At 41.1% G+C, this 17,352-nt stretch overlaps 3 protein-coding genes across 12 annotated transcripts in view; 1 reads left to right on the plus strand and 2 right to left on the minus strand.

Annotated features, from left to right (window-relative positions):
- The window catches only part of NKAPD1 (NKAP domain containing 1), a 12,318-nt gene extending 9,979 nt beyond the window's left edge, over positions 1-2,339 (minus strand). For 2 of the 4 annotated variants that reach the window (XM_032285567.1, XM_032285565.1), the window contains exons 1-2: positions 2,205-2,339; positions 925-1,001 (exon numbers count right to left, since the gene is read on the minus strand). In XM_032285567.1, the coding sequence (XP_032141458.1) occupies positions 925-993 (69 nt within the window). In that variant the 5' untranslated portion in view covers positions 994-1,001; positions 2,205-2,339. Of the gene's footprint in view, positions 1-924; positions 1,002-1,650 lie in introns of all 4 variants that reach the window. The other 2 variants (XM_032285566.1, XM_032285564.1) reach the window with 1 other exon arrangement.
- PIH1D2 (PIH1 domain containing 2) lies at positions 1,883-9,661 on the plus strand. Of its 5 annotated transcripts, none has more exons than XM_032285561.1 (6): positions 1,883-1,971; positions 3,391-3,598; positions 5,582-5,705; positions 6,044-6,301; positions 6,974-7,239; positions 9,300-9,661. In XM_032285561.1, the coding sequence occupies exons 2-6, from the start codon at positions 3,422-3,424 to the stop codon at positions 9,432-9,434; spliced, it is 960 nt and encodes a 319-aa protein (XP_032141452.1). In that variant the 5' UTR covers positions 1,883-1,971; positions 3,391-3,421; the 3' UTR covers positions 9,435-9,661. The 5 variants fall into 5 exon arrangements, with proteins under 5 accessions (XP_032141452.1, XP_032141449.1, XP_032141453.1 ...); XM_032285558.1 differs by lacking the exon at positions 1,883-1,971 and adding an exon at positions 2,401-2,552; XM_032285562.1 differs by lacking the exon at positions 1,883-1,971 and adding an exon at positions 2,401-2,552 and having other exon boundaries at positions 6,056-6,301.
- Positions 9,662-14,665: 5,004 nt separating this feature from the next.
- DLAT (dihydrolipoamide S-acetyltransferase) overlaps positions 14,666-17,352 on the minus strand; it is a 29,775-nt gene continuing 27,088 nt past the window's right edge. For all 3 annotated transcript variants that reach the window (XM_032285555.1, XM_032285557.1, XM_032285556.1), the window contains exons 13-14: positions 16,952-17,088; positions 14,666-15,849 (exon numbers count right to left, since the gene is read on the minus strand). In XM_032285555.1, coding sequence (XP_032141446.1) covers positions 15,720-15,849; positions 16,952-17,088 — 267 coding nt within the window. In that variant the 3' untranslated portion in view covers positions 14,666-15,719. The remainder of the gene's footprint in view (positions 15,850-16,951; positions 17,089-17,352) is intronic.

Consider the following 17,352-nt stretch of genomic DNA (forward strand, 5'->3'; position numbering starts at 1 on the left):
ATGCCCAGCTGATTTTTTGTATTTTTAGTAGAGACAGGGTTTCACCATGTTGACCAGGATGGTCTTGATCTCTTGACCTCGTGATCCACCCGCCTCGGCCTCCCAAAGTGCTGGGATTACAGGCGTGAGCCACCGCGCCTGGCTAGATTCCATTCTTATCATTATCATTTAATTAGCCACCAAGTTCTTTGGATTTATCCTAAATTCCTCTTCTTCATCCCTGCTGTCACTAATTTCATGCAAACGCTCATCATCTCTCACCTGTAATACTGTAATTACCTCCTAATCTCCCTATTATTTCTCTCCATCTGATTCATTCCCTACCCAGCTGACAAATCACCTTTCTAAAATATAGCTATGATCATGTTATACCCTGTTTAAAAACATTTGATGGCTTCTTTATTGCCTAGAGGAAAAAGTCTCAGCTCCAACCATCACAATCCAACTCTAATTACCACTGAGGCCTTATCTTCTGCTACTAACCCCTACATTCCCTACTTTCTGGATACATAAATTTCTTACCATGCCTCAAGTGATTAACGCTCTTTCTCATTGCCATATTAATGTATGATGCTCTCTATCCAGAATGATCTTTCATACCTGGTAACTTATTCAAGAACCAGTTCAAATATAAGCAGCTCAAATACCACTCATTCTGTAAAATCTTTTCTAATTCCCCAGGGTAGATTTTATTATTTCCTCCCTAGTGCTCCAAAGCACTTTGCAAATATCTGTTATACATCACTTATCAAACTGTATTATAATTATCTATTTTATTCATAATTTTATTTTCACTTTGTACAGAAGCCTCCAAAAACTAGATGACAAGAAAATTATCTGTATCTCCCAGTTGTGCCAAAATAATGTTTGGCACACTGTTTGCCTTCAGTAAATGTTGAGGAATAACTAGGTTGTACTTCCTACCTTATTGTGAGCATCTGTGTGCCGGATGACATTCCTCAGGAGGACTTTCCCCAGTGGAATCCGGGACATTCTTCAATCTGAAATGAATCAACAAATAATGTTTAGTAATAATTTCTTTTATTACTTCATCTTTTCTTAAATTTTATAAAGAAGCATGAGGTAAAGGAAAGATCACTAAAAACTATAAGTCAGAGATCCTAATAGTTTTCCCTTTACTATTAAAAGAGGGAAATGCCTGAACACACTAATGTGAGACGAAAGAAGATAATGTACATTAAAGTTCTTTGAAAATGTACAAGACTGCATAAAAATAAATGCTTTCATGAGCACTATTTTATTTAATCCTCATAATAAATCTATTTTTTTATGAAGCTAATATCTCCAACCCAATTTTGTAGATGAAGTTCCCTTAAAGCTGTAATATCCCAAGTCACACAGTCCCAGGCAAATGATATAGGTCAATGTCTAGATTAAAAATCAAACCTCCAATCCCAATATTAGTTTGCACTGAAGCAAATACGTAGATGTGAGAGTGTCAGGAACCGCAGATGTCAACAGTAACAGAAACTAATGACTCAAAACATCAAAGGCAAAGATGTCCTAAATTTCTCCATTTGGGGGCATTTCATTTTCTGCTTGGTATGGAAGCTTCCAAAAACTAGATGACAAGAATATTTTCGTGTGTGGCTAGCAGGGCTTTGTGCAACCATCCCAACGCTCACTCACCCCTTGATCCTGAGGAAATCAGGCATCTTGTTAGTGAGACGAAGAACCACTCCATTACAAGATCTCCTCCGACCCAGGAAGCCAAGGAGTCAGGGCTCAAAGGCAGCTCTGCAGCTTCACCCGAGTCCTTCGTGAAAACGCAGCCTTCCCACTGGTTATTCTGCCCTCAGCTGTGGCCCAGGCCACTGCCGCCCTCAGCCCAAATCCACAGGCAGATTATCTTTCCCGGACCGAAGCCGGATGCTGAGCCGGCGCGAAATTCGGACGGCCGGGTTGACCCGGGCATTCCCCGCTCACGCTCCTCTGGGACGAACCCCGGGGGTAAGTTTCACTCCCCAGAAAAGATGGGAACGTTTTGGATGGCTACGGCCTTCGGTTGGGCCCCAGGAAGTATCTAGGGGGCCTGAAGCAGGGGTTGAGGTTTCCAAATGGAAGACAGAGGAAATATCCCCATCTTTGTCATCGGGATCCCTGCCCCCCAGCGGCCTCGGAGCTCCCAGTAACCTTCCCTCCAAATGCCCTCCCCACACAAATACACACAAACACACCCATACCGTGCGCCGCAGCCTCGCGTGGCGGGGGGTAGGGGGGGAAGAAGCGATTTGGGAGAAAAAGGAGACTTCCTTTTCAGGCCGGAAGTCGTGCTCCTGAGAAATCTTCCCACCAACAAGCGGCCCAGAGACTCCCACAAGGGAGGGTTCTCAGGACACTCCAGAGACTGACTGGTGCAGAAGGGTGGCGGGCGCTTTCCTGGAAGGTGCTAGCCTGGCACCAGAAGGGAGACATCCCGGAACTAGATATAAAGAGACTTTTCTGCTTGGAACTCCCCGGACCCAATTAGGTGTTGTACCCAGGCTGGTTACCCTGGTAACAGACGTTGCGGTTTGTCAAGGAACTAAGAGGTGGGTTTGCCGACTTACAGAATGATTACCCGTTAGAACTGAGAGAAGAGGTGGGTTTGCAGACCTATGGAATGATTACCCGTTACTTAAGTTTCCCATTTAGCGTAACCCTAACATAGTAGTCGAAGAATCTAAACATCCTCTTTCCCTGATTGTGAAGATGCTGTGGGAGACCTCTCTAATGGAAGAAGAGGCCAAGGAGAGTTATCTGAAGATGTAAAGTGTCCCAGCCTCTCTATTAGCTGACTTAATCCTATGATATAGGTATTATCATCTTCACTTTGAGCAGAACAAAGAAGAGGCAGATTACACACACACACACACACACACACACACACGCACACACACATTAATAATTGCTCAAGGTCAACAGCTAGAGACAGAACTAAGACCGGAATCTAGACATTCTGGCCCACGAGTCCATGCTTTGAATTACCAAACTATACTGACGATTAAGGAAGTCTCACGTGGCCCTCACCCAACATAAGATTTCAGAACTGACAGTATCAGAACTGGCAATTTCAGAACTGGGGAGGTACCAGTCAGGTGTTGGAATAAGAAGATTAGGAAACCCAGACTTAAAATGATTACCCTGACTTGTCAGGGTCCAAGTAGAAGTAAGGCCTTGTCCAAGAGGACAGCATGAGAAGATAGGAAGAGGTACTAGATAATTAAAGAATAAGGAAGACATAAGGTGGTGCTGATCCACAACCTTTTAGACACAGGTGCTAAGTGCTAACTTCACCAGAACAATTCCTGCCCATTCCGCCTCCCCAAAGCAGAAATAAATCAATAGTTACACAGACACTTTTCTTCCTGAAGTCATATCTTTCCACAGGCTTAAGAAACTTATTCACCATTCATCAGTTATGGAAACATCCTCAAAGGGTCTGCTCACCCAAGTTACTCAGTTGTGGAATCTCCTAGATGATCTAGCTGAAAGTGACCCTGAGGGCTATGAGAAGTTTATTCAACAGCAGTTGAAAAAAGGGAAACAGCTCTGTTCTGCCCCAGAACCACAGCTTTGCCTGCAGACCAGGATTCTGGTAAGTTGAGTTAGTGCCAGGGATGGGGAGGTCTTGAATGAAATTATCCCAGAATAGGGAATACCTTACACTTAGCTATTGCTACTTTTTTTTTTTTTTTTTTTTTTCTTTTAAGACCGAGTCTAGCTCTGTCACCCAGGCTGGAGTGCAGTGGTACAGTCTTGGCTCACTGCAACCTTTGCCTCCTGGGTTCAAGCGATTCTCCTGCCTCAGCCACTTGAGTAGCTGAGACTACAGGCATGTCCCACCACACCTGGCTAATTTTTGTATTTTTAGTAGAGGCGGGGTTTCACGATGTTGACCGGGCTGATCTTGAACTCGGTGATCCACCCGCTTTGGCCCCCCAAAGTGTTGGGATTACAGGCATGAGCCACCGTGCCCAGCTAGCTATTGCTACTTTTAACCCAAGAAAACTTGAGGGAAATTGCTTCTCTAAATAGAAAATGAAACATAGCATGAAAGACTATGTTGAAGGAGTAAAAATGGGAAATTCATACTTGATAGCTCTTGGAGATTTTAAAAGCAGCCATTTTTTCTGCTAAAATAAAGATAAAAGGTAGTGAAATTATTTAGTATAAAATCATGGAGTTGGAAGTTTTTCAAATAACTTATTTGGTTAGGGAGATAAGGAAGTGGTAAAATAGGGTCAAATTCACCTAGAACAACTGCTTAGATCAATTCCCCCTGCTTCCTTCCAGTTGTGGGAGCCGCAATTGGACTTTTTTTTTTTTGGAGATAGGGTCTTGCTGGCTCTGTTGCTCAAGCTGGAGTGCAGTGGCACAATCACAGCTCACAATCACAGCTCATTGCAGCCCAAACGATCCTCCCACCTCAGCCTCCCAAGTAGCTGGGATCACAGGTGGGCACCACCACACACCCAGCTAATTTTTTTTTTTTTTTTGAAATGGAGTTTTGCTCTTGTTGCCCAGGCTGGAGTGCAATGGCATGATCTTGGCTCACCACAACCTCTGACTCCAAGTTCAAGCGATTCTCCTGCCTCAGCCTCCTGAGTAGCTGGGATTACAGGCATGCGCCACCATGCCTGGCTAATTTTGTATTTTTAGTAGAAACCAGGTTTCTCCATGTTGGTCAGGCTGGTCTCAAACTCCTGACCTCAGATGATCTGCCCACCTTGGCCTCCCAAAGTGCTGGGATTACAGGCGTAAGCCACTGTGCCCGGACAATTTTAAAATTATTTTTGTAGAGATAGGGTATCCCCGTGTTTCCCAGGCTAGTCTCAAATTCCTAGGCTCAAGGGATCCTCCTACCTTAGCCTCCCAAAGTGCTAGGGTAACATACATGAGCCACCATGCCTGGTCTGGATTCCTGATTAAAAGGCAACAGCCACCAGTCATGGTGGCTCACGCCTGTAATCCCAGCTCTTAGGGAGGCAGAGGTGGGAGGATAACTTGAGCCCAGGAGTTTGAGACCTGCCTGGGCAATATAGTGAGATCCCGTTCTCCACAAAAAGGAAAAAAAAAAGAAAGGCAGTAGCCTTGAGAAAATCAAGAAACAACAGTATAATCAAACAGTTTTAATACATGGAATGACTTAATTGGAGCCTAAAATTCTTTCAGTTGTGTGGTGAGTAGCTTTTAGGATATTATTTTTTTTTAATGGTTTCTTTCTTTTTTTTTTTTTTTTTTTTTGAGACGGAGTTTCACTCTTGTTGCCCAGGCTGGTATGCAATGGTGCAATCTCCACTCACTGCAACCTCTACCTTCTGGGTTCAAGCAATTCTCCTGCCTCAGCCTCCCTGAGTAGCGGGGATTACAGGCATCTGCCACCACATCTGGCTAATTTTATTTTTAGTAGAGATAGAGGTTTCACCACGTTTACCAGACTGGTCTTGAACTCCTGACCTCAGGTGATCTGCCCACCTCAGCCTCCCACAGTGCTGGAATTACAGGCATAAGCCACTGTGCCCAGCCTTAAATCGTTTTAAACTAGGTTTTGAGATACGCAAAATTATTTGCTTTCCAGAAACCAAAAGAAAAAATACTTTTTATCAACCTGTGTCAGTGGACAAGGATCCCAGCTCCCCAGTCAACCACTCATCCAGTACCTCTAGCTGTTGGCAAACCAGAAGATACAACTGAGACATCAGGTACAAATAATTAAGGGAGAGAGCACATTGTAAAAATGTTATTAGGAATGGACAAGATTTTACTTGATTAAGAGGATTTCAAGTAAAATTCTTTGTTTGGTGATAATAGAATTACAACTAGTGTAACTTTATGCAAATTTAATACTGTTTAACTTTTGTAATAAGATGAGCTGTTTCAATCCATGTAAAAGTGCCAGGAAATGTCATAATTGCTGTAGCACTACTATGATTACCTCTGAAAAACACAGGAATATTCTCTAGCTTTATCAGGAATATGGTTTAATATATGCCTGACAGTATCATTAGTGCAACAAGTTGTCTTCATTTCATACCTTCAATTATACACACAGATGCTTACACAGTCATCGATGTTGCCTACAATCCTGATGTTCTTCAGGCGGCAGAAAAGGACCAACTGAAAAAAAATCAGTTAATTCAGATGGCCATGAAATGCATTGAGGAGCAATTCCAGTTCAGCCTCTCACACTCTTACCGTATTACCAAATTTAGAATAAAAGGAAGCATTCAAAGAATGAAACAAAATCTGATGGGAATCCAAACTGATTCCACAGATTTAAGAGAAAAAATGAGAAGGGGTAAGTTGATGAGTATATGGAAAATTAAACTGCTTTAAGATTTCTTTTTTTGGCCGGGCGCGGTGGCTCAAGCCTGTAATCCCAGCACTTTGGGAGGCCGAGGCGGGTGGATCACGAGGTCAAGAGATCGAGACCATCCTGGTCAACATGGTGAAACCCCGTCTCTACTAAAAATACAAAAAATTACCTGGGCATGGTGGTGCGTGCCTGTAATCCCAGCTACTCAGGAGGCTGAGGCAGGAGAATTGCCTGAACCCAGGAGGCGGAGGTTGCGGTGAGCCGAGATCGCGCCATTGCTCTCCAGCCTGGGTAAAAAGATTGAAACTCCGTCTCCTAAAAAAAAAAAAAAAAAAAGATTTCTTTTTTTTACATCCTGTATACATTTTGCAAACTAGAAGTCTTTATTTTAAAAGGTGAGAAACTTAAGATAGAAAAAAATGTGAATATTAGATATTAGAAATATTATCATATCCTTGATTTTAAAATCCCCAAAATTTTTCAATCAAATTCTTTGGCTTAACATTCTTTTGGCTTAAGATTCCTAAACTAATTTAACTGCAGCTTTATCTACCATCTCTACTAATACCACATATATAATAGCTCATAGCTTGATAGTATTTTACGTTGTGGATTTATTTTTTATCTCCCTGCCCCACCCTTTTTTTCATAAAGAACTAACTATTGGACATATACGAAGCAGTACTATGAGCAATCCAGATCATTTTCCTCAACTGTTACTGCCAAAAGACCAAGTTTCAGGCAAAGCAGTGTGTCTGATAGAAGAGATTTCCAGTACTGAAATCCAGGTGGAGATGAAGATACCAGCCTATGAAATAAAAATTGTGCATGATCACAATGAGAAACCTCTGAAAATTGAGTTGAAAGTTGAATTACCTGGTATTAATTCTGTCTCTCTCTGTGATCTTAGTGTTTCTGAGGTAAGTTAAATAGATAATACTGTACATTTGTATCGGTCAGCATTCACTATATTACGCCGTAGTAAGAAACTATAACATTTCAGGGGCTTACAATTATTTGCTCAGGTTACCCAGTGAAGGAGAATTCCCATCTGAGATATGCCATTCCCATAGCGAAGGGAAATGGTCAAACCATTCAATGGATCCTAATACTTCTACTCAGACATGGCACTTCATTATATCACTTCTACTCACACTCCATTGGCCAAAGTTTAAGTCACAAGGCCAAATCCTGCATCAGGAGGACTAAGAAGTATATTCTCACAGACAGTCACAGGAAGTCATATGGCAGGGATGTACAATCCTCTTACAGAAAAGCAAATACTTGGAGTCAGTCCTGCAATCTACCACAGCCTACATTGTTGGTCACAAATATTTGCTGCTTTCTGGAAGGGAAATACCTCCAATCCCACTATCAGACTCCAAAGGACAGGATTTTGCATTCTCTTCCTCTTGAACCATGGACTATGACATGTGAAGAAAAGTTATGTACTCTGCCAGTCCCATCCATTATACAATGTGGAATGGGAAGATAACCATAATTAACCATCTCAATTCAGAAATTGGAAAAATAAGAGGCACATCGCAGTTACAGGTACACAGCAATTCTGAAATCCTAGTAGGTAGACATTGTGAGGGCTCCTTTTCTGGAGGCAGAGGATGTTCTTACATAAGTTCCTTGGGAAGATTCTGTAAATCCCTAGCTCCCCAGTTCCATTGTTTTCCATGACCTTTAGCTTCAGTCTTCAGGAGGATGTTTTCTTTTTTTTCCTCTTTCCCACTATCCACCTTGGCCACATCTGAAGAGTATTGAAGAATGTGCCATATTTATGTGCTAAATAGCCTTTTCAGCCTGGTTCCTGCTCATGGAATCTTGGGGCCCAAAGGATTGCTTTAAATTTTGAAATCAGTTTATTTTAGTCCAGGCTGGATTATTTTCTTTGATTCCAGTCAGTGATACCCATAATTCTTTGTAGACATTGCCCTTATTTCAAGACTTGCCTGTCTTCTTTAGACTTATTGCTGTCATTTTAGTCAAATGTAAGAATTTACTGAAGTCTACCTTAATACATTCAAAGGTTTTAGCAAAGAGCATGAAGATTTAATCTTTGCCTCTGTATTGTCTCAACCTCTGTTGATGAAAATTTCTCAATTTTATCCTTTACCGGCTGAAAATAAAAATTAGTTCCACTTTTCATTGAGTTTTAGAATCTTAGCACTCTATAAAGTCCCTTCTAATTTTTTTTGTTTGTTTATTTGAGACAGAGTCTCGTTCTGTCATTCAGACTGGAGTGCAGCAGTACCATCTTGGCTCACTGCAACCTCCACTTCCCAGGTTAAATCTATTCTCCTGCCTCAGCCTCCTGAGGAGCTGGGATTACAGGCATATGCCACCAAGCCTGGCTAATTTTGTATTTTTAGTAGAGATGGGGTTTTGCCATGTTGCCCAGGATGGTCCCAAACTCCTGGCCTCAAGTGACCCGCCCCCTCTCAGCCTCCCAAAGTGCTGGGATTACAGGCATGAACCACCGCACTCAGCCAATTCCGTTTTAATTTTACTTGCAAATGGTCCATTCTAAGCTGATCTTTCTTGTAAATACCCTATTAAATGTAGTGATCAGAATGAACACATGTTCCCAACTGTCTATTTTCCCACTTATTTACCTAAAGCCACAAATCAACTAGGCACAGAGTATTTGTCATCCAAATTACTGTGTCAGTTTCACTAAACATTTAATCATTATGAAACGTGGATCACCATTTTTCCAGGCTCCAATGTTTCCTTGCTGTCTGCTGGTCAGCCACATAATTTACGATGGCAACACTCTACTGTGGTACTGCATCAGTTAACATGTGATGTAGTGAGCAGCAGTACCACCTTAAAATCTAAGGTATTTACAACAGTAATTTTTTGATAATTCCAAGTCACATGGCAACAAATTAGATCTTATGGGAAAGGAATGAGTAACTGTATCACAAATTTTAAGCAGGAAATGTCTCTCTTGGTTTATTATTCTTAGGATGATTTATTGATTGAAGTATCTGAGAAGTACAGATTACATCTGAATCTTCCAAAACCTGTTGATACTGAAATGACTACAGCAAAATTTATCAAAGAAAAATCCACGCTAATCATCACAATGCCTTTGGTGTAAAACAAGAGCATCATATGCTTGGGTTTTCAGTGCTAAAGTCATATGAATTAAAGGACCTTCATTATGGGTAAAGAGATAGTAGTTTATCTTAAACAACAATTCCATTATTTTCTAAGTTCATCTTGACAGATTTTCTCTGCAGCTGTTTTTGTCTTATATTTTTAGACTCACTTTCTTCTTCTCAAATAAACATCAACCAGAAACTATTAAAAACAGTATTGCCATGACATACTTGTTTTAAAGATATCTTAAGTAATTTATCATTTGGAAAAATTCTAATTGTTTCCAAGTAACAAGTGAGAACTCTTGGTTTACTGCTTGAAAAAGTCTCTAGTACATTTCTCCATCAGGAAAAAATCCCAGACTGTACAATAAGTTTTTTATTACCATGGTGGGTTGCATCAGTGAGTCTCCTCCAACAATAAAAATACAGGGCTAAATATAATATTCAACCCTATGCTTCTGTTAACCTCTGTACTTCAAGACTGAGTCTCGATGTGTCGCTCAGGCTGAAGTGCAGTGGTGCGATCTCGGCTTACTACAACCTTTGCCTCCCAGGTTGAAGCCATCCATTCTCCTGTCGCAGCCCCCTGAGTAGTTGGGTCTACAGGCATGCACCACCACGCCTGGCTTTTTTTTTTTTTTTTTTTTTTTTGAGACAGAATCTTGCTCTGTCACCAGGCGCCAGGCTGGAATGCAGTGGCACAATCTCGGCTCACTGCAACCTCTGCCTCCAGGGTTCAAGCAATGCTCCTGCTTCAGCCTCCCAAGTAGCTGGGACTACAGGCGCACACCACCACGCCCAGCTAATTTTTGTATTTTTTATTAGAGATGGGGTTTCACCATGTTGGCCAGGATGGTCTTGATCTCTTGACCTCGTGATCCGCCCACCTTGGCATCCCAAAGTGCTGGGATCATAGACATGAGCCACCACGCCCAGCCGACACCTGGCTAATTTTTGTATTTTTAGTAGAGACAGGGTTTCACTATGTTGGCCAGGGTAGTCTCGAACTCCTGACCTCAAGTGATCCATCCGCTTCAGCCTCCGCCTCCCAAAGTGCTGGGATTACAGGTGTTAGCCACCACTCCCAGACCCTAACCTCTGTACTTCAGTTAAACAGCTCTGCCAGGAGACCCAGCTACCCAGCTAGACATTTTAGTATCAGATATAAACTTGTCTATAGATTGGATATAATGACATAGTAACAGTAAGCAAATTACATCTTCCCCCCCAGGCTGGAAAGCAGTGGCACAACCTTGGCTCACTGCAACCTCTGCCTCCTGGGTTCAAGCACTTCTCCTGTCTCAGCCTCCTGAGTAGCTGGGATTACAGGTGCCCATCACCACACCCGGCTAATTTTTGTATATTTAGTAGAGTCAGGGTTTTGCCATGTTGGCCAGGCTGGTTTCGAACTCTGACTTCAGGTGATCCACCTGCCTCAGTCTCCCAAAGTGCTGGGATTACAGGCATGAGCCACCACGCCCAGCCTGCAAAATATCTCTTATTTGAACAGAAAAGTAGTTGACATTAGGACAAGTGCTTTTCTCCTAAAGAAATGATCAGAAGTATAGAAGTTATGTCCTTTCATCTATCATTCATCTCTTCTAAGCTCTGAAGTACAAAATACCAGCTATCCAATTTATACACCAAATAAGCTATATGCAGACTTTAAATACCCCTTAATTATCTTTTCTAGATACAAGTTTCCTTTACTTAACCTTGTAATAAAGTTTCTAGTTCAATAGACAGGCCAAAGTCCTTACTAATTTTAAAACTTTTTTTTTTTTTTTTTTTTAAAGGTGGGGTTTCACCATATTGGACAGGCTGGTCTTGAACTCCTGACCTCAGGTGATCCGCCCACCTCAGCCTCCCAAAGTGCTGTGATTACAGGCATGAGCCACCGTGACCGGCTAAAACTTTTTAACTATAAAAACTAATGTTGTGGAACAGAAATGACTGATACATGACATTTGAAAGAAATATAGGCCAGGCGAGGTGGCTCACGTCTGTAATCCCAGCACTTTGGAAGGCCGAGGTGGGCAATCACAAGGTCAAGAGATCGAGACCGTCCCAGCTATTCGGAAGGCTGAGGCAGGAGAATAGCTTGAACCCGGGAGGTGGAGGTTGCAGTGAGCCCAGATCATGCCACTGCACTCCAGCCTGGGCAACAGAGCAAGACTCTGTCTCAAAAAAAAAAAAAAAAAAGCAAATATAATTTTTTTTTTTTTTTTTTACAGTCTCGCTCTGTCACCCAGGCTGAAGTGCAGCGGCGCGATCTTGGCTCAACGCAACCTCCGCACCCTACCCCTGCCCCACCCCAGGTTCAAGTGATTCTCCTGCCTTAACCTCCTGAATAGCTGGGATTACAGGCACCTGCGACCATGCCTGGTTAATTTTTGTATTTTTAGTAGAGACTGGGTCTCACCATGTTGGCCAGGATGGTCTGAAACTCCTGACCTCAAGTGATCCGCCCACCTTGGCCTCCCAAAATGTTGGGATTACAGGCGTGAGCCACTGTGCCTGGCCTAAAGCAAACATAATTTTCTTCCTTTTTTTTCTTCACAGTAGCAACAGGGCACACTAGTATCTCAAGAAGCATAATTTTCTTAAGCCTGGTCTGGATTTTTGTTTTTTTCCTTGCCTCAAATCACCTTTTTGAAGGCCCGGTCAGATTTAAGTTCTGCTAGTAACAGGACAATTTATCTCCTGAAAAATTTCTGGAACTGTATCATGCCCTAAAATTAACAAACCTATAACATTCTCACCCCTAAAAAAAACTTGAGTGCCTTCACCTTAGCTTTTCTCCTACAAAATCACTACCAAAATATATTTCCTAAAAACTCTTAACCACATAGAACTGAATCACTACCCTTGCACTCAGCACTTAGATGTACTTACATCAGTATCTGTTTGTGTACTCATGCACATCAAGACCTAATATACTTAAAGTGGTAAAATTTTCATTTTAGTTATTTTTCAAAGTATTCTCACTCATATCATTTTATGTTAATAAAAACAGCTCTACCTTCCCCTCCCTACCAAAAACGAAATGTGGCCCAGGAAGGGCATTAACTAATAATGAACTATGGACTGGTTTAAATTGGAATATTACTTTCTTTTTCTCAAAATTAAAATTTGGAGGCCGGGCGCAGTGGTTTACCTCTGTAATTCCAGCACTTTGGGAGGCTGAGGTGGGCAGATCACGAGGTCAGGAGATCGAGACATTCTTGGCTAACACAGTGAAAGCCAGTCTCTACTAAAAATACAAAAAATGAGCAAGACGTGGTGGCTGAGGCAGGTTCCCCTTGAACTCAGGAGGCAGAGGTTGCAGTGAGCTGAGATCATGCCACTGCGCTCCTGGTGACAGAGCAAGAGTCTGTCTCAAAAAAAAAAAAAAAAAAGATTAGACTTTTCTACAAACTTGGTTTTAGATTGCCTATCAGTAATGATAATTTCCCCATGTATTCCATGACTTGTGCATTACACATGATGAAACATACTGGCTTACTCCTTTTTTTTGAGGCGGAGTTTCGCTCTTGTTGCCCAGGCTGGAGTGCAATGGCGCGATCTCGGCTCACCGCAACCTCCGCCTCCTGGGTTCAGGCAATTCTCCTGCCTCAGCCTCCTGAGTAGCTGGGATTACAGGCATGTGCCACCATGCCCGGCTGATTTTTTGTATTTTTAGTAGAGACGGGGTTTCACCATGTTGACCAGGATGGTCTCGATCTCTTGAACTCGTGATCCACCCGCCTCGGCCTCGCAAAGTGCTGGGATTACAGGCGTGAGCCACCGCGCCCGGCTGCTTACTCCTTTCTAGACCATGCCTTGGGATACCCTAACTTCACACTCACAAGCTTCAGAATTGGGAATAAACTACCTAACAGAACCAGACCACACTTTCCATCTTGGTAGTAAGTACCACACCCTAACTCTTTAAGCTTAAAGTTTTAGATTATATTCTCCAAAATGCAGTCCATATTTTACCAATTATATAAACTCAAAATTCATCTGTATTGACAGCTTATACATACATGGCTGTCCCTAGATGTAAATAATTTAAATGTGAAAACAATTATAAATAGAATAAAAAATTAAACCAGACATATTGAAGACGTATGCTTTAATTTTAAAATAATCACATATGAACCAAAAACACTTTCTACCTTTTTTCCTTCATTTCTGGTAAGAGACTGAATCCAGATTTAGATTATAGCTCAGATTAATTTTTAACTCAACAATGTTTATTAGAAAACCACTGTTTTTATTTTTTTCAAGGGAACAACAGAACGACAAACATTAGCAAAAGGTGAGTTATCTTTGAAGTTCTGAATGTTTGAACCAGATTTGCATCATATTGATGATGGTCCCTTGTGATAAGCTTGTTTCTTTTAGATAATCTTCAACCTAAAATTACTAATTACTGAAAAATCAGATCAATGTATTGTTTTTATAATAATACAGCAAGGTAAAAGTCTGGAATATATGGAGTGTCACTTGTGCACCATGTAATAATGAATATTTAGAAACAAATTCAACATTGAAACACTTAAAGCAAATTTCAGGGGATAACTCCCCAATTACATATACAAGGAAGTACTGGTCAGATTCATTTTACGTAGTCATAAATAATTTCAAATGTTTATTAAAACATATAAATAATTTTTTGTTTTGTTTTGTTTTGTTTTTTTGAGACGGAGTTTCGCTCTTGTTACCCAGGCTGGAGTGCAATGGCGCGATCTCGGCTCACCGCAACCTCCGCCTCCCGGTTTCAGGCAATTCTCCTGCCCCAGCCTCCTGAGTCGCTGGGATTACAGGCACACGCCACCATGCCCAGCTAATTTTTTGTATTTTTAGTAGAGACGGGGTTTCACCATGTTGACCAGGATGGTCTCGATCTCTTGACCTCGTGATCCACCCGCCTCGGCCTCCCAAAGTGCTGGGATTACAGGCTTGAGCCACCGCGCCCGGCCTAAAACATATAAATATTAATAGAAAGTCTGGAATTGTGATAATGTTCCCAATTCATTTTTATAATCCTCAATATCCTCCTTCCTTCCTTCCAAAAGAAAGGCAAAATCTAACAAAATGGAAAAAAGTATTTAGGCTAATAAGGTAGTAACCTAGTTAATATTTTCTCTGCAACAGTATTTTACGGCTTTCTTACTTTAAATGGGATGATGCTGGAGTAGAAAGACACAGAACACCTTTTTACACATATTTAACTTTTTTAACTTTATCCAAGTAGAAATTACCATTTTGTTTTTGGCATTTTTAAGCACTCTAAAATGTTTACCAATGTACCCCTCCTCTTCTTTACAGATATGATTTGGGATAAATGGACTTTGGCACGTTTCTAACTCTAGTAACCATATTTTACATATGTACATTTATTCCATATATATTCCTTAGTTATCTGACAGTATTTTCCAGAGTGGAGTAATAAATTCTGTTAATTAGGTTCATTTACAAGGAGTTTCCAGTTAATCTTAGAGGGAAAATTCTAGTTTCACAACTTCTGTTAAATTCTATTAGAAATGTTTCTTTTTTGGAGGTAACGGTTGAATTCTGTACTCAAAATTACACATTTGTTTAAATAAATCACACAAATTCTCATTTATATCAGGTAGCTTGTTTATATTTAGATCATTATCTCAAGAGGGGGGAAAAACAACCATGTATAGGTTATAGAAAAATAAACAATCAGTCTAAGAAAATGTTGACTTTTAAAATTTCACTTATTTTCCTTGAAGTTTTCTACCCTTCCCATTCATGGTAAACAAAGATCATGTAATGGAAAATTTTAAACCAGGGTTAAGTTCTAAAGTAAAATTCAATTCAAGCCCTTTCTCCAAGAGAACTAATTTTCCTGATTTCTCTTTCTCTCACATCTTAAGGAGAACATTTTAGGAAATTAGGTTTCAGAATTTCAAGGTTTCACCCAGGTTACTTTTATGTACCTGTCTTTAGGGAACCACAATCCTACCTATCCTACATTTCCTAGTGGATGTACTTATCACCAAAGGGCTAGGCAAGGCCACAAGTCCCTTAGCTAGGAGTACACAGCTAAAAATCTGGTGTCTGATTATTAAATGTGCACAACATTTGGGTGTAATCGGCATTTTAAAAATTCAGTAATGCCCATTATAAATAATTTATCTGGACAGACTCAATAATAAAAATAACTGGTTAACTTTAAAATAAACACCACCTGTTTAATAACATATAAATATCTTGATAAGAATGAACGAGTGTGACCTGGGAGAGTTTAGAAATTCTTGAGTTAGTTACAACAACATAGTGATAGGTTTTTCAAGGTACTTTCTAAACTCAGCAAGCCACTGGGCTCCAACTGCTCCATCCACCACCCGGTGATCACAACTGAGTGTAACAGACATCATGCTAGCCACATCAAACCTGGAAAAAGATAAAAACATTTTAGGTATGCTGAAAGAAAAGACTGCATTTCAGCCAGTAACCACCCAAATGCTCGCTCTTACCTTAAAATCCCAACCAGGCAATATTTCCTATCTACTCTTCCCGTCTCCGATACCTTTAGCTCAAATTAATAGCTTGAAGAAACAGACCACATACCTGCAGTATGGGTGGGCAATGGGCCAAATCCTGCCCTCTAAGTTTTTATAAGTAAAGGTTTACTGCAATTCATTTATGTATTGTTTATGCCTCCTTTCACATTATAATGCAACAGAGGCCATATGTCTCAGAAAGCCGAAAATACTTACTATACAACTAAGAAAAAGCATGCCGACTCCTCACCTAGGATAAAGGCTTTCCACCTCAAAAACTGAAACTCTGGCTGGGCACAGTGGCTCATTCCTGTTATCCCAGCAGTTTGGGAGGCCAAGGTGAGCAGATCACTTGAGGTCAGGAGTTCAAGACCAGCCTGGCCAACATGGTGAAAAACCCCACCCCATGTCTACTAAAATACAAAAATTAGCCAAAGCATGGCAGTGCATGCCTGTAATTCCAACTATTCAGGAGGCTGAGGCCAGAGAATTTCTTAAATCTGGGAGATGGAGATTGCAGTGAGCTGAGATGGCACCACTGCACTCCCACCTGGGTGACAGAGTGATTGAGACTCCATCTTAAACAAACAAACAAAAACACTGATACTCAAAAATAGGTATGGTTGGCCCTCCATATATCTATCCATGGGTTCCAAATCCATAGTTTAAACTGACCATGGATCCAAATTTCTGGAAAGTAAACAATTCCACAAATTTCCAATAAGCAAAACTTGAATTTGCTGCACACTGGGTACAGAGGATCCACATGAATGAAGTGCTATTTAGGTGTTGTATTATAAGCAGAGATTAAAGTATACAGAAGGATGTGTGTAGGTTATATGCAAATACTACATCATATTATATCAGGGACTTAAGCATTGTAAATTGTGGTATTTGAGGGGGTTCCTAGAGCCAATCCTGAAGATACCACAGAACAAGTGTATAATGTTATAAAAATTAGCTTATGACTTCCCCTCCAGTTTGGCACTTACCCTTTTTCATTATCTGCTGGAACCAGTTTATCCTGTGAAGCACCAATTGCCAAAATACATGCTTGAGGTGGGTTAATAATAGCAGAGAAATTCTTAATTCCAAACATTCCTAAATTGGAGATTGTAAAAGTGCCACCCTAGAGGAAAAAATATTAAAAATAGATTATACTGCCGGGCACGGTGGCTCACGCCTATAATCCCAGCACTTTGGGAGGCCGAGGCGGGTGGATCACGAGGTCAAGAGATCGAGACCATCCTGGTCAACATGGTGAAACCCCGTCTCTACTAAAACTACAAAAAATTAGCTGGGCATGGTGGCGCGTGCCTGTAATCCCAGCTGCTCAGGAGGCTGAGGCAGGAGAATTGCCTGAACCCAGGAGGCGGAGGTTGCGGTGAGCCGA

Source organism: Sapajus apella, unplaced genomic scaffold (genome assembly GCF_009761245.1).
Source record: "Sapajus apella isolate SASKATOON/1434 unplaced genomic scaffold, GSC_monkey_1.0 scaffold16, whole genome shotgun sequence".
NCBI classification, from domain to species: Eukaryota; Metazoa; Chordata; class Mammalia; order Primates; family Cebidae; genus Sapajus; species Sapajus apella.